We start from the raw sequence: 24556 nt of genomic DNA, 5'->3' as shown, positions 1-24556 counted from the left end.
CCGAAGAGGGCCAGATGTCGTATCAGTCTTTATTTAAATTTTTTTGTTTACATGCGGCGAGTTTAATGACCTCTGCTGCAGCTGCTCATCATCATCACAGAAACACACAAGAGTATCCCTGTCAACAGTCTGAAGCATTTGCTAACTTGTTTCTTTTTCTGTTGAACTTTTTTAGGTTCACCGTGTCTCTCCATCTTCACCTGTACATGCCTGCAGCTCTGGCCTTCATGGCTGGCATCACATCAATTGTCTACTATCACAACATCGAGACCTCCAACTTCCCGAAACTGCTTTTAGGTAAATTCTCCTTAAGTCCTCAGTGAGGTTTCTACTCCAAACATAATCTGATAAAGTGCTACAGAATTTGTGGTTTTTACAGGAGTTTTCTCTTTATTTTTGCATAAAATGTTAGACATCTTGCTGCATAAAAATGTTGATCTAGTTTCATGAAAAACTTTAAAGGAAAAGACAAATCAAAGCTGCTTTCTTTCCTGATGAAAACACAATAGTAAAGACTTATCTAATACCTAAATACAGTAGATAAACACCCTTTTTCATATGTTCCTAAATTTATAATTTAGAGAATAGAGCTCATATCAAGTAATTTTTTTCAGATTTTAAATTGTATCTACCTTTGCCAGAACTAAATTGCCTTACTGTGCCATGCAGCATTAGGTTATTGATCATAGATCATGCACAAGACAAGATGGCAGATCATTATGCATTAAAGCCACAGAAACGGACTGATCAATGATTCATCTTGAAAAGTGGCAACACTATTTATCAAGAGTCCTGGGGCAGGCAAAGGGAAAGACTAAGGAGCGGTTAAATCTTCATTATTTCCATAGCAACCACCTGAGAGTTGTAATTAAATTTGTTAATAGCCCATTAACAATAGGAGAAAATACATGTTCTGCTTACTCTCACAACAGGTAAGATTTGCTATTAACTTGTAATGGGAACCTAGTTTGTTAACAAACTCCCAAAACCATGACCAGCTGCCCTGGTTGTTACTTTCTGTGTCATGACATGTTCATGACTGCAATGAGTCTTGGCACCGTTTGAGTTTATAAAGTATTCAGTACTTTGCAGATGGTTGTACATTACCTCTAAGTTCTTGCCATCTTGTAAAGTGATCTCGATCAATAGCTTCCCAGACTTTCCGAAGGTTTTTCCAAGGTTATCAGTTTGAAAGATTTCACTCAATTTCAATTCAGCTTGTACCCATGGCAGCACATTGTGCAGAGTGTGCAAGAGTTAAGCATGCAAGACAAAATGGGTAAAAAAAACTACAGCAACAAAAAACACATTTACAGTAGATGAACAGTATCTGAAAGTCACATGTTTGAAACTCCAGCACAGACTGTTTTCTATTTGGTCTTACTAACAACTATAACTTAAGAAATGAAGTAAATTTGTCCTTGTGGAGGTGCTGGGACCAAAGATCCAACTTTAAATCAGTTTTGACCTGAGTAATTCACAAACAGGGAGTCTCAGGTTAAGTCATATTGCGTTGCTTTGAACATTTTGAAATGTATGGACCGGTCCAGGGATGACCGTGGATATATGAGATACAACATAGGATGTAGACAAAGTGTAGAGAGCAAATAACAGGGCATGTCCTGGAAGCTGCAGCAGCAGACACAACATCGCTTTCACTGTGAACATTATTGCTATCGGTGAAAAAGCTAAAATCAATAAAATAATGTGCACAGCCTATCTTGCTATGGTTCTACAGTTATTATTATTATTATTATTATTATTAGTGTGTTGTTGATCATGCTTATCTTACAATCATTATTTTTAATTCTGAGAAACAGCATGTGAACATAGAAGACAACAAAGGACCTTACCTATAGCTTTGCTAACAATAAACAGGAAAAAAGGTCATGATGGTTAAAAACATGGCTGCATGTTTTGCTGCAGTGACAGCAGCTTGATCAAGTCTGCCTTTACAGATCAGTTTTCTCTGAATTATTCTCATAGGGATTCTTGTTTTGTTGAATATGTTGAATATTCTTTGCTGCATGGGCCCTTGTGCAGCCATTTGCTCATGGATGGTTCATTAGTTTCAGATGAGATTTTTAGTGATTGAAGGTAATATCTATGAGAAGGTGCCTCAGGGAATTGTGCTCCAGTCTTTTTGTGAGAGGAATGAAACCTTTTCTTGCTTGCATATTAAATACTGTGACGTTTTGGTAAGGAAACACAGTGGTCTCAGTGATCTGCCTGCTAATGATCTCAGCTGAAAAATGAATAAACTACCACAGCTCATCGTGTCGGAGTTAACTTTGGTGTAGTTGTTCTTTACTTTTTTCACTCCATTAATTCGTCTGCATGCAGCCTTTGCTGTTTTACCTCCACGAAGTTACCAAGCCGCCTTTGTCTTTAGGTCTCCGTGTCACAGCCAGACAGATATTAATCTTTCAAATGGAGGCTGTGGCGCTGACCCTCACGCTGATGAAGTAATGCCATCAGAGTTCTTCATTACAAAATGTACAAGCAGTATTTGGATGGATGTTGTTCACTGATCTTTTTTCTTATGTTTCCCATCAATACAATATGTAGGAAACGCTTTTCTTTTCCTGCTATTTTTACTTTGAGCCTCTCAGAGTTTGGAGTAAACCATCTGGACTGACCTTCCAAGAAATCTCATAAAACAAAAGTGACACGCTGATCTGCTATTTTAAAATTGGTGACCTTGAAAGCTGCTTGGTGCACGGAAGATAAACTCCTCCAGAAACAAAATTAGGGTTGGGAATTAAATAAGTTCTCTTGCATACTGTGAAAAAGAAAATATTTAAAGTGCTTTGCAAATGTATTTATGCCCCTTTATGCATTTACACATTTCATCATGTTAAAACTATCACCTTTAATGTACTTTATTTTAGACAAATGTAGTGCTTTGTAGATGTTAACGCAGAAGTTTGTGTTTTTGCTGTGTCTTCTTCGTGGTGTTTGGTTAACTGTACTGTAAGCTGAATTTCTTACGGCTTTCTTCTTACTAATTTTCCATAACAACAAGATTTGAGGAGTGTGCCACTAATCGTTTTCCTGCTATCACATTCTCCTGAGTTGTAAATTTCTGCAGCTTCTCTGGAGCTACATCAGGCCTCTTTGCTGCTTCTCTGAGGAATGTTCCCCCTGCCAGGTCTGACATGTTAGAAAGACCTCTAAGCTACACCATACTGTGTTTATTTATAAAGCAAGGTAAAAGCAGGTAAACTACAGGACAGAGTTAAATTCTAATAGCGCAACAAAATCTGAATAACAGGCAATAACAACTAATGTCAAACTTAAAATAAACAAAGTTAAATAAGCCACCAAAACTCTTAAAAACAAACCAAACTTAAATTGATCCTTAAATAAATAGGCAGCCAGTTCATCATGTCACGTTGCTGCTGTGACATGTTTCTATTTTCAGATGATGGCTGTAACAGAGCTTTATGAGATGCTGAAAGCTTGTGACGTTGTTTTATAACCTAATTCTGCTTTAGCCGTCAGTGGTTCGCATGTAAACGTTTTGAATGTTAAGGGGTTAAACTTTCCCCAGCAGTATGTCTGACCTGTCTGCTGCGTCCTTTGGTCTTTATGGTTCTGCGTGTTCGCTGATGTTCTCGACAAACCTCTGATGCCTTCGCAGAGCAGCTGGATTTATACTGAGATTAAATTGCACACAAGGATGGAACAATCTGAATAAAATACACTGTTGTTTGTGATTTTTAAGTGACATAAATGGTGTGATAAATACCTTTTCATGTTTTCTGTGCTTATCATTATAGATCTGGCTGATGTATATAGGAAATATATTGGGTAAAAAAATGCAGATTATAAAATCCTTCAAGTTTTGACACTTTGATTCATCGACCTGTCAACATTACGGCTTTTAATTTAAATGCTGCCCTGCAGTCAGTTTCTTTATCTTCTCTGCTTGCTTTGTGATTTGCTGCGTCTCTCTGATCTTTGCGACTTTTCCGCAGCCCTGCTGATCTACTGGGTGCTGGCTTTCATCATGAAGACCATCAAGTTCGCAAAGTACACCGAGCACGGCATCGGCCCCCGGCAGCTCCGCTACTGCATCACTGGACTTCTGGTGCTGCTTTATGGGCTTCTACTGGCCGTGGAGATCAACGTCATCCTGGGGAGGGTGAGCCTGCGTATGTGTGCGTGTGTGTGTGTGTGTCATCTTTTAAGCAGAGATCATTTTTGATTTGTGATGCAGTATGCATTGAGATGGAAACGGAGGATTGCTGCTTGGGTTTTAATGAGCTGTTAATACAGATTTATTGATACGGATGAATGTGACTTCGGTGAGGATGTTTGGTTGGATATTACCGCTTTGATGTGAAAGCAACACACACACTTATTTTCTAGGTAGCAGCACACTCGCATATACAGAAATACAGACTTTTGCAGGTTAAATTTATTCCAAGTTTACTTCTGACATGTCCACAGTGATAATATTATCAAAAAAAGGTGATGAATTAGACATCAACATTGGCATTTCAACTGATTACAGGATAAATATCAAAACAAAATGTCCATGATTTTCAATTACATTAAAAAAACAATGCAAAAAGAATCGTGGAAAAAGCAAAGAGCCCATCAGGTTTATTAACCACAACAAGAGCTACAGCGGACATCTGTCTCCTACAGTTTAACAGACCTTTAAGCTCAACTCATTTCAAGTGGCATCCTAATCGTGTCTTTTGTTTGCGTTTTATTGATTTTTACATCAAAGTCATGCCTTCACGTTAAGATTATTCATTTTCTGACATTTACAGCTAGCCGCCTGACCCTTTCTGAGCAGAAAAAGGAAAATGCCAGCACAGTGTACATTTGTGTGTCTTCTTCCTGTGGATACTTTAGCCTGTTTATCTGTGTTAACCCCAGATCTGAGCAAACATCTGTTAGTGTGCAGGTTTCCTCGGGGTGAAACTCCATCACGCTCAGCCTGTCGAAGCTCTGTTTGTTATCTGCTCTGTTATGAGGATTTAAGTGATATGGCCTTCATACGACCTGCAACTGTTATCCAAATTAAATATTACTTATATGATTATGTGATTCCCTTTGTCAGTGATTCATTTGTGACTTTATTCCTTCATGGGGAAAATAAAAATGTAAACTGTGTTGTACATTAATTTTAATCATACAGAATTTCTGTGGTGCCATGAGCTAATTTTAAATAATATTTCCCTTAATATTTATTCATATGGATACATGTGGCTATATATAGCACATTATTCTGTCCTCACACAGTAAGTGTGAAAGCCTTATCATGTCAAATCTTCCTGAGTATTTAACTCTGTCAGTTTTTATTTCATTTAAAAGCTTCATCTGAAGTTCATGTCAATGGTTCAGCTTTTCCAAGTTGCCATATAAGACAACTTGTTATCTATGTGCAATGAATGTGATTTATCTTGCAGCAGCTGTGATTAAGCCCACTAATAACAGTGTGTTTTAATAACCCATCTTTTGCATTTTAGCTCTCCAAACAAAAGCTGCTGCAAGTTTTGATTTCTCTCTGATCAGAGGTTTTTCCAAATTATTTTGGTCTGTCTTTGTTGCCATGTCTCGGGCCTGATTTGAGCAGTAATCAGCTCTCTCCTTTCTGCCGCAGCGCTACATGTGTTTCGCCAATCCGACAGAAGTGAAGCCCCCGGAAGACCTCCAGGACCTGGGCGTTCGTTTCCTGCAGCCGTTTGTCAACTTGCTGTCTAAAGCCACCTACTGGTGGATGAACACGTTCATCACGTCGGCCCACAGGCGGCCCATTGACCTGAAGGTCATCGGCAAACTCCCCATCGCCATGCGGGCGCTCACCAACTACATCAAGCTCCGCCAGGAATTTGAAGAGCAGAAGGTGAGCTGTAAAAGATATATGCACATGGTCACAGAATGCATCAAATTTGGATCTACGTGAGAAAATGAGGTAAAACATATTTCTGTAGCATGTAGTTTTTCAGTTCAGTTATGACTAAACTGAAATGATTGAAATTCCTGAATAACAGTGAACTGTTTTAGTTCAATAATACAAGATTTTATGCGATTATTAACACATAATAATTGCATAGTTTTGAATAGTGTATTCAAAGAAGATGATACATGGTTTTAAAAATGCTTTACTAATAAAAACTTGAAAAAAAATATTACGTGCCTTTGTCTTTAAACTCCTTTTCTCTAATGCCCCTAAAATCCGGTGCAGCCAAGAGTCTTTAGAAAACGCTAGATTGTCCCTTCACTGCAAACCTACTAGGATACAGTTGCACATCTAAGCTAACAAAATTAAAGCTGCTTTGTTTTTATGTAATTATCTTAAGTGGGAACCAAAATCAAATTTTCCACTGTAAACCAAATCAAAGTAATTCTGTTTTTCAGACTGTATCAAGTTTTTTCCTGGATGCCCCGACTTCACTTTTCTATTTATTCAGTTTCCCTCTGTCAATTTTGTGTTTTTAATGTCTCAGAAGAATATCTTTGATGCAGCCTGTCTGACGTGTGCATGGAGTGACCTCTGAACCCTGCAGTCCTACTTTATTCAGCTGTTCTCATATGAAAGCAGGTCATGAGATGATTCAGCCCGGTCTGTTGTGGGATTATTAAACTTTATTTGGGCTTGCAGTGAGCTTTCCAATAGTGTAAACAGGAAAATGCAATCAGGCACGTCCTGTATCTGTGTTTGCACAATGTTTCTTTTCATTCCCGTCTGTTTATTTTAGATGATATTACAATTTTTTGGTTGTAGCTACATGCTGCACAGCGCTTGTCTCTTGGCATTGTTTGAGGTGTTGGATGGATTTATGGCTCTTATTATATTTACCGTGTTATGCCATTGCAGATTCACACCGTATCAGTGGTTTGTAGGAGTTTAGTGATGAGCTAAAAGTGATGCTTTGACTGGTTTTACACCCACACAACTGAACTGTTTTCCTTCAGACAGACACTACAAAAAAATAATAAAGAATTAAGGAGGCGTGCTTGGAGATAAATTAGCATTTTCAGCCATGGCTACTAATTGTGTTTGTTGCTAAGCTTGACTTATATGGTAAAACACCTTGAAAATGTTTCGTTTATGTTGTGTAGTAACTCCATTTTGTTTTTTGGGGGGAAAACAAGGAAACAAAATCTCAACATTCTTTTGAATGAGAAAAAATTATCCAAGCATGTTGCAGGTGTGTTTTGCTTAACACTCCCTTACATGATAAAAATAAAATAATATTACAAATGTTTCTATTTGGCACTTTAAAAAAAAAAGAAAATGTTCCTATAAAAATTATGTATGTAAATTGTTGGACTGTTATGACATTTAATGTAATGTTGTTAGAGAAAACGTCCAGAAAAATATTAAATGATAATAAAAATGTAACTAGTTTAGTTGGGAAAATTTAGCAGTTTTGGAGACAGTTTTCGTTTTTCTGGACTCCTTATTGATCGCACCCTGAGCCATTCTTGCTCCAATCCCTGTCCCAGCTGAAAATCTTGCTTTTTTCCTTCATTTGCTCCGCTCTGGGACTCCCTCTGTCCTACTGATGGACCGCGTGTCAGGGGGTCAGACGTAAAGGGCCTCCTCCACAGGGTCGTTGTTTTCCAGTGTTTGTTGGTTCATCCGAGAGTCGTCACTGCTGCGTACGCGTCCGGTGTGACCGCTACTCCGCTTCCTTCCGGCAGGAGCGAAGGATGAGAGAGAGGCTGAGAGATCCCAGCGGAGTGCCGGGGAAGGGCGGTGGCAGCGGGGCACTTAGAGGGGGGTCTGAAGACGCCGGGTCGTTCCCATTTATCTGTGAACGAGGTGACATCCCGACCTCTGAAGGACTGAAAGCGCTGCTCTTCATGGGAAGCTAGTTTTGCTCAGAGAGTGTGAGAAGGAAACAAAATCCTTCGTAGCTGTTTGAACCTGGGGTAGGAGCAGAAGATCCATGTGTGTGTGCGCGCAACTGTGATGCGTGCGGCGATGTGTGTTACGCATGAAAACTAGGAGCTCAAATAGGAAGATGGAGACATGGTAGTAGTCACGTCTGTTCTCACAAATCTGAGCATGACTCACTCATGTTTATAGAAATACACACGTACACACACTCAGCATCCTGTTAAAGTGACAGTCCAGATGTTTTCCTCTGATCAGTTCTAATTATCTGAACCAACTTGTTCAGAATAAGTTACAGCCTCAAGTAGATTTTTAATTACCAGACTTATTTATGTACTGAAGCATTTAAAGTGAGAATAACCTTGAATTTATTTGCTGTCTGATGTTCTGCGTTGCTGATATGATTATTTCCACAGCATTTATGCACACTGTACACATCTGAGAGTCTCGGCTCCTCAGTGAAATTTTCCATTAATCATGACATCCTCTGATGTAGAGTGACTGGAGCCATTGAGTTCCCCTCATTTTGTGGGTTTCTGCTGCAGTTGATGGAGCGGCACTTCACTTTAATTGTGCTTTTGCGCCCACACATTTATTTCCCTTTGCTCTGTTATTGCTCTTTAAAAATCTGAGACAGTTTATTTTCCTTTTGTCGGGCTGCCAGTTAAATTCCTTGGAGAAGATGCAGGATCTGCAGGAGGAGGAAATGATCCAGTTTTACTGCAAACTACCAGCTGCTGACATATAATATTACTAATAGATGAGGATTAATGTGCTCAATTTATATTTTTTAAAACCCTTTAAAGACAATATAATTGTATGTCACCCACTCTAAATGAGCTCCATTCAGCAAAGACAGTTTAGCAAAGGAGTTTACATCCATTCATCACTGCCAAGAGTTTATATTAATGTTGGACTTTTAATAATTTATTTAAATTGTTCTTTTTACCATGTAAAAACAAAACAAAACTGTAAGACAAAGGGAAACAAAGATTTGGTGTACAAATTTACATTTATAGATTTGTTTTTCTTCTACTCAGAAGGTCAAAATTATGCATCCACGGTCATATACCTTAAATAATCTGGATTACAAGGCAGAGTATTTGTCCCGTCGGACCTTAATTGTGGAATTTGGTTATAATCCCTCAATAACTTCACTTACCAAGCTGATCACTTTGATTCCAGTTGCTTTTTTTTGTTTACCTCCCTCTCAGAAGCCTCAGGGCACTGCGCCTCAAGGTCCAAAGTGGATCTGGCTGGCTTTGAGAAAAGCTTTCGGCAGGCCTCTCATCCTCAGCATCACGTTCCGCATCATGGCGGACCTGCTGGGCTTCGCCGGCCCGCTCTGCATCTCTGGCATCGTTCACCACATCAGCAAAGACAATCGTACCATCCAGCAACCGGTGAGAGTCCTTCTACAGTGCAGAAGCACCTTCCCCCCCCCGTCCATTAATGCCAAACTGTTCAAATATTTATGAGACCTATTGCTGCTGAAGCTCTTTCAGCTTCTTAGATTCCTCACAGTGCAGACTCAGAGCCATTCAGGCATTTTCCTGCACCAAAGGAACATTGAGCATTTGTTGCAGGGAGGCAGATGTGAGCGTCAAACTTAATTATAGAATCACAAAAGGGCTCTTGAGTTCATGAAAAGTAGTCAGAATAGCAGCTCAGTTTAACAGAGCAGCTGAAAAGTGGCTCCACTTTAGGATATGACAACTTAACTCTGGAGAAAAGAAAGAAATTTCAGACATTGAAGCTCATATTAACCAGTCATCAGTAACAATCGATTGAGGATGATCCATTTCCACTGAAAATGTGGTTAAACCTTGAGGGCTATTCCTTACAAAATGCCTTCTTTTTGAGGTTTTGTACTCGCATAAGAGACGACCGTTGTTGAAACCGAGGATTTCTTCCTGACTTTGAGTTTGCAGCTTGAATAACAATAAAGGATCCTTCAGTATTTTTTTATTTCTCCCTCTGCTTCCTGTCCTTACAGATGAAGCTTCTTGGCATCTATTTTATTTCATCCAAAGAATTCCTGGAGAACGCGTACGTGTTGGCCGTGCTGCTCTTCATCGCTCTCCTCCTGCAGAGGACCTTCCTCCAGGCTTCCTACTACGTCGCCATCGAAACTGGAATCAACCTGCGAGGAGCCATACAGGTGAAGATGTCTGGCCAAAGTCCAGACTTTGTCCACCAGAGATTTTTATACATTAACCTTTTTCAATCCTCTTGGTTGAAAACTCAGTTTTAGCCATGGAGTCGCATTAGGATGCAATTCTGTCTTAAAATGAGCAAATAATTAGTCTTATAATGCCTAAAATCACTGTTAAACTCAGATTCACATCCAGATTTGGTCTCATTGAACAGAGCTCTTTCTTCCACAAGATTGCTCCTGGATCTCTACAAACTGGACCTCTTTTGGCTTGCTTTTCAGCTTTGGCTTCCTTCCTGCAACTAAAACATCAAGGACAAATTTGTGGAGTGCAAAACTAATAGTGGTCCCGTCCACAGCTTCTTAATGGGCTGTGACTGCCTCTGTCAGTCATGTTCTCGTTGCCACGTCTGTCAACTCAGGTGGTCGGACATGAGACGTTCAAAGCCTGAGATATTGTTTTATAACCCTGCTTTATCCTCGACTTTTCTGCTGCATTCCTTCGTCTTCATGACGTTATTTGTTCTCTAATATTCTCTGAGATTAAACAGCAGTCTTTAATAAGAGTCCTATTTAATAAACAGGTGAATTTTGAAGGCAACGTGATGCAGTAAAGAGAGGTGAATACAAATGCAGGGGACATTTTCAAATTTTGTCTTTATTAAAGGATTTAAAAGCAGGTGTTGTTTTTCCTTCCTCCTTTCATTTCCCTTGAATCGTTTTGCCGTCACACACGGCACTTTGGTTTATTCTGTTTAGGCATAAAAAGCTACGTGAAACAAATGATGTTTCTTGGAATATCATTTCTCTCCCCAGACAAAAATCTACAACAAAATCATGCGCCTGTGCACGTCCAACATGTCCATGGGAGAGCTCACCGTCGCTCAGATTTGTAACCTGGTTGCCATAGATACCAACCAGCTCATGTGGTTCTTCTTCCTCTGTCCTAACCTGTGGGCCATGCCAGTGCAGGTAGGAAACATGTTTTTGTCTGTGTACTTTTACAGTTCATCTCGTCGTCTGTGTCTTCCATAGCAACAATGGGCAGCAGAAGGTTTGAAGCAAAAACTTAATAATTTCCTTTCTGTGAGGCATTTTGGTTATATGCTTCGTTTTCTTTTCTTCCTCACTAAGCTTTGTAATAAAGCTACTATATTTGTGTTTTTGCGGCTTGTTTCTCCTACTATTCCACAAATGAGTATCTGGATTTGTTTGATCTTTTACAGCTCACTCAACAGGCGTTTTTATTATGTGGGGAAATAAAGTGATGTATAGTGAGAAGTGTGAGGATGAGAACATTAGTCTTCAGTGCTGGATGTTATTGCCGCAGTCGGAGTTTAATTGATTCTCTGTTATTGTGTGCAGTCTATTAGAAAGCTCTGAGTTTCCCCAGTGAAAGGTTTCTTTTTTTCCTGTGTAAAAATTGTGAGATCAATTATTTGTGTGATTAATTGAACCCAAACATTAATGCAGACAAGAAAAATGAGAATTAAAAACAGCTTGTAATGGAGCTGCTGTTTCAGCCAACCATAGAGGTTCAATAATGGTTGGAAATGAATCATCACATGATACTTGCTCACTTCAGAGTTCCCTCTGTGAACTGCCTACTCCTCTCCTAGGTGTAGAAAAGAGATATTATCGAGTTATGTTTACCTGCTGAGTCGTTTTCCATCTACATAAAATGAAAGGCCTTTTTATGACATAAAATCATTGCACATTAGTATTCCTGCTGGGTTCTATTTGTTAATAATCTGGAGAAAATTTGAGTTGGTGGGAAGGTTTAGATGATTTAGAGGGCTGTAATATCCCGAGTGCACAACCTGAAATGTGCTTTGTTGTGTTTCTGAACGTACACAACAGTTAAATTTAAATAAATGAATTTAAATAAAACCATGTTTAGAGGCTATAGGCTAAGATTAGCATGTTTACGCTCTGTTTTAATCAGACCCATTAATAATTTTGCTTGTAAAATAAATATCTATGTGTGACTGCAGTTAATTGTGTGTTGTCAAGACTTACAGGTCAGACTTCAAAAGAAAAAGTCAATTCGTTTGGGTTTATAAAAGTTTTATCAGTGCATCTTTTATAATCTGCTGAGTTTAGTTCTGACTAAACTATTAGATTCAGAGACTCTGGTCTCTGATGCTGACTGCCCCAATATGCTTGACCAGGTCGCTGAGATGATACTTAGGATTGGATCAGGATATCCTTTGTATTTACTGTACATTGTGACAGTTTTAAACAAAATAATTTTTCACTGAACACACTATTAAAAGAAAACTTGATCAGTTTATGTCAACATCAGTCAAACTTTGCTTATCATTATCAAATAGCTATTTATAAAATTATTTTTTTTTCTGCACTTGAACGTTTTTTTTATGTTTTGCTATCAACATCTTAAAAAAAAGCCTTGTCACCATTTTGGTCTCACTAATCCCAGCACAAAACAAACGCTGGTTCTTTTGCAAAGCCGTGCTGTTCTGCAGCAAAGTGTCGTCGCATCTGAGTAATTTTTAGAATATTTTTTATCTGTTTGACAAATTAATCCTTTTATGTCTTCCTGGCAGGAAATTGTTTTGCAAAAACATGTTTGTTTTCCAAATGAGAATAACAATTCAGAGCAGAATATCATGTTGAAAGGCTGAAGAGATAAATAAAAACATAAAACAAAATCTTTACAATATTTGTTAGCAAAAAAATAAAATAAAATAAAATATGAAAAAAAAAATCAAAGCTTGCACATTTGGACCATCCGATTTAATTTTCCACCAGGCTGAACTCGATGGATTGCTTTTGTTTACGGTGTAGTTTTGTTTCTGCATGCGGTTTTAATGCAGACTCACAACCAAAAAGCAAATTTTGGTTGCTTTTTGGTCTGCAGGATTTTATGCGGATGTAGAAAGTCAAGATTCTGAACCTGCTGCGAACTAAACTGTCCAGCAAACAGTGAGTCTGCTGACATTGTGTCTCGTTACAGAGCCAAGGCAAATTAAAGAACGCAGAAATGAAACAGCACTTGACGAAGCATCTGAGCTACATCTGTCACGGGCACTTAAAGCCTGACGGTGTTTCACGTTACAGCAGGATTGGTATTCGTCATCCGTGCTCACCTGTCTGCCTCAAAACTAGAGTGAATCAATTATTCTTGAACTTTGCTGACTTCTCCTGGGACCTGATGGGTCAGAGAGCTTTTGAATTTCACCTTAGATCTTTGATGGGCCAAAGATTTTCTATGGATTTTCACTCTTTAAGCTCAGCAGATGATATAAGCAAAAGCATGATACTCAAGAAACATCAGCAGCAACCGCAGAGAAGGGGATGACATGTTTACGGTTAATGTTTCTGTAATGTCCATTTATTTTTAAGCCAATTATTAAACAAAAGATTCATATTTATTTGATTTTAGCTTCAAGTCAAACATTGACTGGGTCGGTTAAGCAGCAGAGATGCTTGTTGATTTTATTCTCATCAAATTAGCAACAGGCAACAAGGAGACAACCAACTGAGACAGGAACCATTTTACTGTTTTCATATTTAAAAAAAAAATGTCGTCAGTAGTTTTGCATTTGGATTTGGCCAGCATCAAATCCTGGCCCTGCAGAGGTTACACAGGTACATCTGCAGCGATATCAATATGTGTGTTTCCCAGAAAGCGTGCTCTGTCTCCCAGCACAGCGTAAAGAGCAGAGATGGCGTTCCAGGAAAGAGGAAGGTCTAACAGGACAACAGGATGTTCTTAACCCATCAGTACCCGCTCTTCTGTTCTAGGAGCGACAAGATGATCACTGTGGGAGCTAAACAAGACGGCCCCCAGCAGGTCACTGATGTCTCTGCCTGAACAATCAGAAACGGACTTTATGATTGTAGCTGAAAGCCTGACCTCCTTTATTGAGCCCTGTGATTTCTGCCTGGCACCCTGGAGCCTTTGCTATTGCAACTATCAACTCATTTAAAATACTCTGGTGTCCAAAACCCAACAACTCTCAAAGGTCACCAAACATCAAATCATTCGCTTTGGTTATCAGCACATTTATTATGTTTGAAAATGAATTCTTGGCCACTTTCATGGATTTAAAAAAAACTGCACTGGCAAAGGATGAAGAAAAGTTTTTTGAGGATTTATGTAAGATTAACATTTAATAAAAGAACAAACTTTAAAAATCTAATAGTTAAAAGGTGACTGTAGATGATATCATGTCCAAAATAGATTCACAAATGACTCTGTATTGGTAAAAACGCTAAAAAGGGAAGACTTCTCAAATAATAAATCAAACAGAGAAGAGGATAGATAACGTGAATGTACGATTTACTGGGCTTACATTCATATGCATTCATAATGTTGAAATAAACAGAATCAAATGGGGCAATTTAATGTGAAAAAAAAAATCTCTAGTCAAAATCCAACTGGTTTTACATTACATATAAAATACCACAGATGAACAGATTCAGTCTGAATCAGGTCCCAGTAGAGAGAACGGAGAAGCCATTGTTAATGTCTCTCTGCCTGTAGCATTGTCCAGTGATACTGGTTTGACTGGTCCAGGTCCCATCATCCACAGCATCAGAAGTTTGTCTCAGCGCTGTGAGGTCTGCTTTCTCACACACAGGAATCAGCTAAACTGTTTTTAAATTCAGCTGCCCCATAGCTTCAAATCGGCATCTTTGTGAGCAGCGTATATTATGACAACAGACATAAAATGTTTGACATTTAGGTTTGACAAGCTAATTTCTCTCCAACCAAACTGTGACAAACAAAAAGTGACAAGAATATCATTTGAAATCTGTCATTTCTAATACCATCAAACACACAATTGCTTTTCATGCTATGAGAAGCTTCAGTGTCTGCAGCAGGAGGATCTAGAGCATCTCGCATTTGTTTCTCTGACCTGAAATGCCATGACCGTCCTGTCCCTGCCTCATCTTCTCCCTTCCGGGGACATTTTAGGAATCGAGATATCCGTTTCGATTTGTGCTGAGATCAATATCAGCATCTCTGAGGGAGGAAACCTGAGAAATTGAGTGGAGGGGCACGATCAGAAAAAAGAAGAGACTCGTGAAGATGGAACTGAGCCGATTGAGATTGTGTCCTTGGATAAACGAAAAAAAAAGGCCTTCTTATTTAGACATCACATGCATCTGTACTAGAAATAATATTTCAAAAAGTTTCTTTTCATATCAAATTCTGAATCTTCCATGGCGCTGGCATAGGATAGAAAAACACGCACAAAAAAACATGTAAGCTCTGCTGTCTGGATTGGAAAGAGGCTTAGACTTCAAAATAATCTCAAAAATCTCCGGGTGGAGCTCCTTGCTTTTATCTCGGACACCGGGGACCGTCCTGGCTGGCATTTTTCTGGTCTGAAAGCACCGACGCCTTTGGAAAGCTACTCTCAGTCCTGTGTGTGAGTGGAGTGAACCCTTTTAAATCAGGTTTCTACAATGTGAGAAGCTGACAGACACTGCGTGGGGGTGGGTGGTCTGCATGAATGTCTCAGCTGGGACTAAAAGAGAATCAGCCACCTCGACCCCAGTGGCATACATCATCTTGTCGCCGTTGACGACAGGGAGGTGTCACATCCGTCTTCATCTGGTTTTCTAAAGTCGGTGCGCAATTATTGCCGTGCCAATAACGCCGGACGGTGCAGAGCGGCAGAGAGGTTAATATGTAGTTTGTAGCATTTAAGTCACTTGGAAGACGGTGATGTGAGGAACGTTAAAGAATCTCAAAGTCGTGTCTTTCTCTGTGTGTTTCTTCCCATGTAAAAAAATCTGCGCTGTTTTTATTTTTCCTGGTAAATCTCATTCTCCTTTCAACACTACTGCCTCATTACTTACATGACCCATATCCATTCAGGCTTTAATTGTCTGACAGATGGTCTCACATATTAACCTTAGAACGGATGGGAACAAATACGAGTTCATGATCAATTCAGTGTCTGCAGGGTCCACAGGTTCTGGATGCAAAACAAGCCCAGTCCATTGCTTACAGCCTGAGCCTATTGAGCACCAGGTCTTTGCGTCTCCATCACCCAAACTCTGGTTTAGCGCTAAACCACCTGTAAAGGTCAGATCCTAGAAGTTGTAGCATCTGGCTGTTTGTCTTGAATCCATTTGGAGCATCAAATGTGCTCTTAAAAACGTTTTGTTTCATAAATAATGACAATGTTAAATCTCGAGGTTACATTTAAAGCACATCAGAACCTGGAACACACCAGACCACTAAATAAAATCTGTGAGGATCTGTTTCTCTGTTCCTTTGTTATCTTGCAGCTTTCTGTACGGGATAAAAAGCTCGCACATCGTCTCTCTGTGCTCTCTGCTGCTTCGTTCTTCATTGTCTCGGCCACCAAACTCTATATGTGCGGCAGATGAAAAGGATTGCCACTGGGGCATTGTGAAAGTGCACACATTCTCACTGAAAGCACAGCTCTCCTCGCTCCTATGGTATTTAATTTACGTGTTCAATTCCTTTCAGATCATTCTGGGGGTGATCCTCCTCTACTACCTCTTGGGAATCAGTGCCTTGATTGGAGCCACCGTCATCGCCGTGTTAGCTCCTGTTCAATACTTTGTAGCCACGAAGCTATCGCAAACACAAAAGAATACCCTGGTGAGTGTTTATGTCTTGTTTTATTCCTATAAAGCAGGCAGAGATGGCTTATGCTGTCCTCTAGATCGAAAGATCTTAAATGTGAGATTATTGTATTTAAAGCAGTCGAAACCAGCTGGAGTGGATTGAAATGCTTTCCAGAAATGTTTTTGTTTAGTAAAGAGAAAATATGTTACTGAATGCTAAGAGACATCCTGCTGCTTTTTGAAGCAGCAGAAGTCCTTAAAACATGTTGGACTTAAACAATTCAACAACAAAAGTCAATCTCACCTCAACTATCTCCACTGCTTGAGAACTCCAGCGGCCGCTCCCGTGTCGACCTTCATGTCTGATTTGTGTCCTTGACGCGTCAGACTTCAATTTCGGTTTTCGCACTTTCAGGAATACTCCAGCGAGCGTCTGAAAAAGACAAACGAGCTTCTCCGTGGCATCAAGCTGCTGAAGCTGTACGCCTGGGAGCACATCTTCCGAGACAGCGTGGAGGAGACGAGGGGCAAGGAGCTCACCAGCCTGCAGGCCTTTGCCCTGTACACATCAATATCCAGTATGCTATCGTTCAAACTTCACTGGTTCAACAGAGCATGTGCAGAAAATGCAGTGATTCAACTAAACTACTTTTGAAGTAAATTGCAAAAATAACAGTCGTTAATTTACCAATCATCAGAAATGCCAGACATCAAGTATTTTATTTAAAACTCTGTTGGCTGGAGTCCAGACTGTTCTCCCTCTGAAATCAATTATTGCAAACTAGGAAGAGCAGTCAGAGTTTTTTTTGTTTTGTTTTTGCTGGCACTAATTCATTGGAATAAAACATTTTGTTGGTAATATTGTTTGCGTGCAGGAAAATATCAAAGATAAGATTCATAATCCAATCTTGTTCCAGATGTGGACAAATATGTTGTACATTTAGTTAAGAGGTGTGTATAGCATGGAAATAAATACTTTTATTGTAAACGTATGATGTCAAACTGAAAGGTCAGAGAAAAAAAAACAACTTTAGGCAAACAGGAAGTCAAGGAAAACTAGAAGTTCACAAAAACAATTAGAAAGTAAAATTGCTCTAGCTACATTTCTTTCAAATGTTTGATATGGGCTGCAATTTTATGTGTGAATATTTATGTACTTGTTCAATATAAAGTATTTCTGTGTGCTTACATGAGAAAACTACGGCTTAGTTGATGAAAATCTTTCTTTTCTGCCTCACGATGTTTGTTTTCGCTTGTTAATCCTGGAAAAGTCTTCACATCCTCCTCCTGTTTGTGTTTCCTGCTTCCAGTTTTCATGAATGCAGCAATCCCGATTGCAGCTGTGCTGACGGTGAGTTTTCCTGCTAATTCGCTTTCAATTAACTTTCTGTTTGCCCAGCTTCGTATTTTACTTGGTGGGCGGTTCTTAGTGTTGTGTATTTACCCCGCGGTGAAGCACGGACAGCCCCTGGATGTCGGGAAGCGTTTCAGAGGGCAACTTGACAGCAACACACTAAATCCTTCCTGTATTAATAGAAGTCCTTCAAGGCTGCTGACTTGGGCTGTTAAGGAAAATCAGAAAAGACAGAGACCCCCGAGCAGGGAGGGCGACTCTGAGGGACGCACGTAGACAAACAATTCGTCTCTGATTCGATCCTCCTTCAACACTTTGACAGCAGATCAGTTTGTCTCTGAGACATTTTGCCTTGAACTGGTCACACCTCACTGTCAGCTTCAAGGAAGTGAGATGTTTTATTTCAGACTAACCTCAGGCAATCTGCTCATTCTGCAGACGTTTGTGGTTCACGTCCACATTTCAGAGGACGCTGACCTGTCCCCAGCCGTGGCCTTCGCCTCCCTGTCTCTCTTCCACATCCTGGTCACCCCGCTCTTCCTCCTCTCCAGCGTGGTGCGCTCCACCGTCAAGGCCCTCGTCAGGTGAGACGCGCCGATGAGCCTATTTATTCATGTGGTTTAAGCATTTATCAGTAATAAATGTCTGGTTGGTTTTGCTACAGGCGCAGCTAGTGCTGAAAAACAACCTGATTAGATGAAGCACTTGACCTTTTCCCCGCAGCAGACGGAGCTGCTTCGTTATTGGATCCTGGGAATAACACCATCACTTTTCTGCCATTTTGTTTCGATGACCCTACGATTTATTCATTTCAGCCGAGAGCTTTTACAATTACTTTGACACCCGTAGCATCGTTTGCGATCAGGCTGCAGATGTCTGTCCGTCCTCCACCAGTCTCTAATCATGTCATAGAGCTCTGCTCATTACGCCGAGCTGTAGGCAGGTCTTTGTGTAGAGGAAATTGAGGATATTAAATCCATTTGTAAGCCTACGTGCTTTTATTGTCAAAGAAAATCAGCTGAAACGATGTCTTGATACTCTGCACTGCTTTGTTGTTGTATTTATTCATCCATTTTACTACCACAAACCTCAGTTTATCTTATTTTGCACAAAGCACAGCTTAGTCGGGAAGTAGAAAAAGTTATCTTTCAGTCTGTTATACTATGGTTCCACTAAATAAAACATGTTGTCTAAATTGTCTAATTACTAAGCAGATCTCACTGTAAATACTAATAATTAGTGAAGTCATTAGAAGTTAACTGGTTGATACATTTGAAATAAACAGTCCAGTCCTTCGTGTGAAGGACTGACCGGCTTTAGTGAAGGACATTTATCTGAAAAGCAGCCAAAAGCCATGTGTGGTAACTTTGGAGGAGCTGCAGAGATCCACAGCTCAGGCTGGAGAACAGGACAGCTATTATTTGTGAACAGAAATCCTTGACGCCCGTCAAAGAAATCTGGCTTTTACTGACTGTTTTAAATTCATAGTCCTCATACTTCCTAGTTTATTGGGATTAGAAAAATCCCAATAAACTACATTGAAGTTTGTGGTTTCAGTGTGACAAAATTTGAAAGAGGTTCAAGGCTTATAAATACTTTTCCAAGGCGCTTTGAGCAGCACAAAATCATGACCCAGAAAGCAAAACGTGTCAAACCGAATGTGAAAGTAGAAAAGCTTAATTTCTTGAAGTGCTTTAAGGAAGTCTGAGCACACACACTTGAATCGAGTGAGAAACACCGAGGTAGTAATAGGGACACTTTGCTTTCAGAACTGTTTCCTCCAACCGTGCTGCTGGGAAATGATGAGAGATTGGAGAGTTCTGCAAAAACTGCCTTTATCACACATTGCACACATTTCTCCTTCAGATATGTCACATCACTGGTGTGCACCAGTATCACTAGAGGACCTTATTTTGCAGAGAGTGGGCGGGGAAGCTGCCCGCGATCCTCAGAGATTCTTATTTTAAGGACAGAGAAATGTGGCACAAGTAAACTGTGTCAGGAAAAAAAAAATCTCCTCAGTATTATGGCTTGCCTTTGCATAAATACGATAGAAATACTTATTTAAGCAGGAATAAAAAAACAAAACGGTCCTGATGAAAACATGATAAGAATGCTACTATTACTGCATAACCCAGTATTTGATGATTGGTGATGTTCTTGCAATCTGTGAGGCTCATCTCGTGCTGTACTGTTATAAAACTGATGTGCTTGTCATGTTTACTGTGTGCAAAATTGAACAAATTAGTTTTAATTGAGTTTGATTACTGGTGTGTTATGCATTTATGTGACATTTAGCTGCAGAAAGGAAGGATTTCCAGGAAAGACGCCAAGATATGTGAGTGTCTCAGGCAGAGAAAGAGAAAAACTCATGAGAGCTTATTCACTATGAACTACTGACTCACCTCAAGTCGGTTTTTCTTTTTCATGAGACCCGATTAGAATCGGGACTCTACGCAGATGAAGAGAGCAGTCTTTGTGTTATTATTTCTCCATCAATTCTCACTTTGATGCTCGTTGTTTTTCAGTGTTCAGAAGCTGAGCGAGTTTTTCTCAAGCGATGAGATCGGAGAAGAACAGGAGCCCAAAGCGACCGTGTCGTCTGGCTGCAGTAACCACAACCAGAACAGATACCAGGCAGTGGTGGGTAAATCCAAACCTGGCTGTCTGTGCCGTGGAAAGAAGGGGGCAAACACTTGATTCGCTGTTTCTTCTGTTCTGCTCTGCCTGAGCTGAGTTATTTAGCTCTGATTGTTGTCTTCTTCCTCCACCCGACCGCTACCTTTGACCATTAACCCTCCTATTCACTCTGGTTATCATACAACCCTCGTCTAGTCATCCTCTAAGCCTTTCCCTTCGTCGTCCTCCTCCTTTTTGTCCCGATGCTTCCAGCCACTGAAGGTGGTGAACCGGAAGCGCCCTCCGAGGGACGAGTGGAACAACTACAGCTCGCAGGGCGACCAGGAGGGCGACGGGCCTTCCCAGGAGGTGGACCAAGACATCTGCATCAAGGTGAGGCTGATGAGTCCCACCTGAGCTGCTCAGGAACAAGTCCCAGCTCGTTGCAGAGGGTTAAGATGACGGCTGCAAGAGCGTGAAAACCTCTATAGGTTGAGCTTTTGTTAAAGGCCAGCTGTTGGACAGTGTGCAGTTCAATGAAATAAAAGGAGTTGAAAGTGTTTTTATCTGGTTTTTCTACTGCTAACGATGACCTTTAGAGATGAAGTAGCCCTATAGGAAATGTCTGTGCTGAAATGATATATTGTAAATTATTTTTGCCATAGATCTGCAACCTTCACAATCCAAAATGACATGTTTGCCCTCAGTCAGCTAAAGAAAGTTCATTTAGAGACACAACTTTTACATCATTTCTTTTAAAACAACTCATTATTTGCTGCTCCCCCCTCCCCTCATTTTACTTCTTATGATTTTATTTTTAACAATTCTGATATTTTTCTGTCTATCTCGATATCATCATGATTCCAAACACTTTATAGCTCACCTCTCATAGCTGCATATGTGTAAAAAAAAAAAAAAACTGTTTCTCAGGATGTAAAATCTGTGTTTCCATGTATCTTTATTTCACTGCAAACCCAACAGGCTCCAACTGTTTACTTCATCATTTTCTTTGCAGGTTTTGTGCTGCTGCTTGTTTTGCTGAATGGTGCTCCAGAAAATGCGTTTAGTTTTTGTTTCTCACCAGATGCATCAGCAGAATCGTCAGGTTTCTGAAAGGAGCAGCTCAATGACTGTAGCTCTTCAAAACTGAACTAATTGGCCTCAAGTGTCTCATCAAAGCATGTTCTGCACATTTGAAAAAAAATTGCTTTATGATTGGCTTCTCTTCAGCGGCCTTGTCAAATTCAGAAATTTGCCTGAGAAAAGTATTTTAGATACATTTAAAATGCTGTGAGTTTTGGTTTCTTATGAAACACAGATTTATTTATTTATTATTATTATTATTATTATTATTATTATTATTATTATTATTATTATTATTATTATTTTTATTATTTTTTTTATTTTATTTTTTTTTACATGTTTTTTATCTCGACTTCTGAACTGTTTTCAGATAACTAGTGGTTATTTCACCTGGACAGATGGACCACCAACACTGTCCGATGTGGACATTAAGATTCCCTTTGGTAAGCATCAAGTAATAAAAGAACAGAGCACCTATAATACGTTCTTCCAGTTTTTCTCTTAAAAACGTTTCTTGTTAATTTGCAGTAAAACTGTTCCTCTGATGATTTTTTGCCAGGAAAGCTGACGATGATTGTGGGTCAGGTTGGCTGTGGGAAGTCATCTCTACTGCTGGCAGCACTGGGAGAAATGCAGAGAGTCTCTGGAACGGTCATCTGGAACAGGTTTGATTTATATTTTTCTATTTGCTTATTTATTTGCTGTAAAGGAGCTTCTTGTTGTATTTTTGTGCAGCAATAAATTCTATGCTCCTGACGTAGCAATTAATTCGCCTCGCAAGGACTCCCTTGCCGTGACACAGCAATATAGAGAATTGGACTTTTAGGGTAATGCAACGCAGCTGATTTAGCGACTTGTATTTTTCATGGTTGGAGGTACAGACGCAGAGCAGTGTGGGGACTGCTTTATGCACCACTGACCCAAATTTCAGCCAGCTGCTCCGGGGAAGAAAAGCTAAGCGGCTCCTGTTCCTGCAGGACCACGCCACAGTAATCTTCTGCTCCATTTCTTCTCACCTTTAAAACATCAGCTGCATTAAAGATGTGCCAAATTTACACAAAATTTCCATCTCAAAATCTTTTTGGCTCCTTTAAGTTAAGCTAACACTGATTTATTATTTGTTACTAAGTTGGTAGTTCAGAAAATATGTTACCATAGAAAATGATTTCCACATTAAAAATTGTTTTTATTGGTTTATTCTAACCTCCTAGTTTTCCAGTAAACTGAATTTGGGGTGTTCATTTACTGTACACCAAAATCTGCTCAATAAACCAAAAAAAAAAAAAAGAAAAACTTAAAATACATCAGTCCTACATCCTGCTTTACCCAGATTCACTACAGCGCATTATCCTTGCACAGTAGCCGGCAGATCCGTTTTCTACTGCATCATTTACTTTCCGCTGTAAGCCTCCAGCTCTGTGCAAAATGGATGTTTGTGTTTTTGTTTGAACATTTTCCAATTTTAAGCACACAGCTGACTGGGAAAAATGTTCATCTTTTGCTTCACAAAAGATGATTATTTAAATTCTTGAAGGAGTTTTAAGATCCTTGTTTCAGCTGACAGCTCTGTTGTCGGAGCCATGTTTCCCGTCAGTCAGACAGCTGCAACAACTCATTAAAGTCTCCAAGTAGTCACTCAACTCCGGATGCATTTAGCATATTTAGAGTCAGTCAGGTATTTGTGTTAAATATTTAAATGTGCTAATCTTAAAAGTGACTCAACCTTTTTTTTTTTCCTGTCTTTATTTGATCTAAAATCCCCTCTAGTTTTGGATAAAATCCTACTAGATCCTGAGCTGATGTGCGGCTTTCTAGGAAAGAGTTATCGTTGTCACAGAGTAAGTGGATATTTTCTCTGTTGTCTCGGAGTCTTTTCGCCTACACACAGAGAGGCAGACAGAGGTAATGAGATCATCTGTCGGGGCTGTGAGAAGAGCCGGACTCACGCTGAGCGGTCCAGGCTTAGAGGGAAAAAGTGACAACGAATGTCCCTGAACTGTCAAAACAAGTAGTTTAATAATAGGCCTCACTTGTTCCACTACAGGACGGATTCCTTCCGGTAAGAAGCTTCTGTTTCGCTGAGTTTTTTTTTTTCTTTGCTGTGTAAGCATTTTATTTATTTATTTTTTTAAATGTTAAATAATAAAAAAAAAGACAGAACAGGTTTGGTTTTTCACCAATCAGATTCATTTAATTCCTTTTTCCGCCACACAGTGAATAACTTACTACTGCAAAAGCAAAGAAATGCACTCAGGACAAAGAATCTAATTAGTGCAGATCATTAAAGTCTTTTGACCAGGATGGTCAAATAGATGGCATGGTGAGGAAAGAATAACACAAAATACTAAAGCAGCCAGGAAACTAATGCATCAATGTGAACATATATATTTCTATTCAGGTGTATACTGTTGTTTAGTAAGTAACAAAGTGGCTTAAAGACTTTGAAGTCAATATTTTGGAGATGCCATAGCAAATAATAACAAATAATCTGAGATGAAAATGTGTGTAAGCCAGGAGACTGACTTGTTCTCATATGTTGAATCTCAAGAAATCGGCTAAAACTTTAGCAAGCTATTGGAGGAAGCTTGTGAAAAGATACCCACAATGTTTGACCCACATTGAAAAGCAATTCTGCCAAACACAAAGGAAATGTATGTAATCTAAAAATGACTTTTGTTGTTCAGGCATTTGACAAATGAAACTAATTTTGATAATCCTCCTAAAACACAAATAATTGATCTCATTTCAGTAAGTAAAAGACATTTAATTTTGGTATCTGTGGACTATTTCTGAATAAAATTTTATCTTGCTTTAGATGTGTATGCAGTTCAAGTATTTCTTAGTTTCATTTCAACATAAACCCAGAGGATAATGATAAACAGAGTTCATATCAATTAGCTCGGCT

The 24556-nt window shown here is 39.5% G+C and overlaps 1 protein-coding gene across 2 annotated transcripts in view; it reads left to right on the top strand.

Moving 5' to 3' along the window:
* The window catches only part of abcc8 (ATP binding cassette subfamily C member 8), a 58026-nt gene that overhangs the window by 6100 nt on the left and 27370 nt on the right, over window positions 1-24556 (top strand). For both annotated transcript variants that reach the window (XM_088006367.1, XM_014985273.2), the window contains exons 3-16: window positions 176-297; window positions 3981-4147; window positions 5621-5863; window positions 9079-9267; window positions 9861-10025; window positions 10836-10991; window positions 16495-16629; window positions 17011-17173; window positions 17906-17946; window positions 18388-18533; window positions 20478-20592; window positions 20785-20961; window positions 22022-22094; window positions 22211-22316. In XM_088006367.1, coding sequence (XP_087862493.1) covers window positions 176-297; window positions 3981-4147; window positions 5621-5863; window positions 9079-9267; window positions 9861-10025; window positions 10836-10991; window positions 16495-16629; window positions 17011-17173; window positions 17906-17946; window positions 18388-18533; window positions 20478-20592; window positions 20785-20961; window positions 22022-22094; window positions 22211-22316 — 1998 coding nt within the window. The remainder of the gene's footprint in view (window positions 1-175; window positions 298-3980; window positions 4148-5620; window positions 5864-9078; window positions 9268-9860; window positions 10026-10835; window positions 10992-16494; window positions 16630-17010; window positions 17174-17905; window positions 17947-18387; window positions 18534-20477; window positions 20593-20784; window positions 20962-22021; window positions 22095-22210; window positions 22317-24556) is intronic.

This window comes from Poecilia mexicana, unplaced genomic scaffold, assembly GCF_051168715.1.
Source record: "Poecilia mexicana isolate PSO_F unplaced genomic scaffold, ASM5116871v1 scaffold_6, whole genome shotgun sequence".
Lineage (NCBI taxonomy): Eukaryota > Metazoa > Chordata > Actinopteri > Cyprinodontiformes > Poeciliidae > Poecilia > Poecilia mexicana.
Note: the sequence above shows the minus strand (reverse complement) of the source record. Positions and strands in the feature narration are given on the sequence as shown.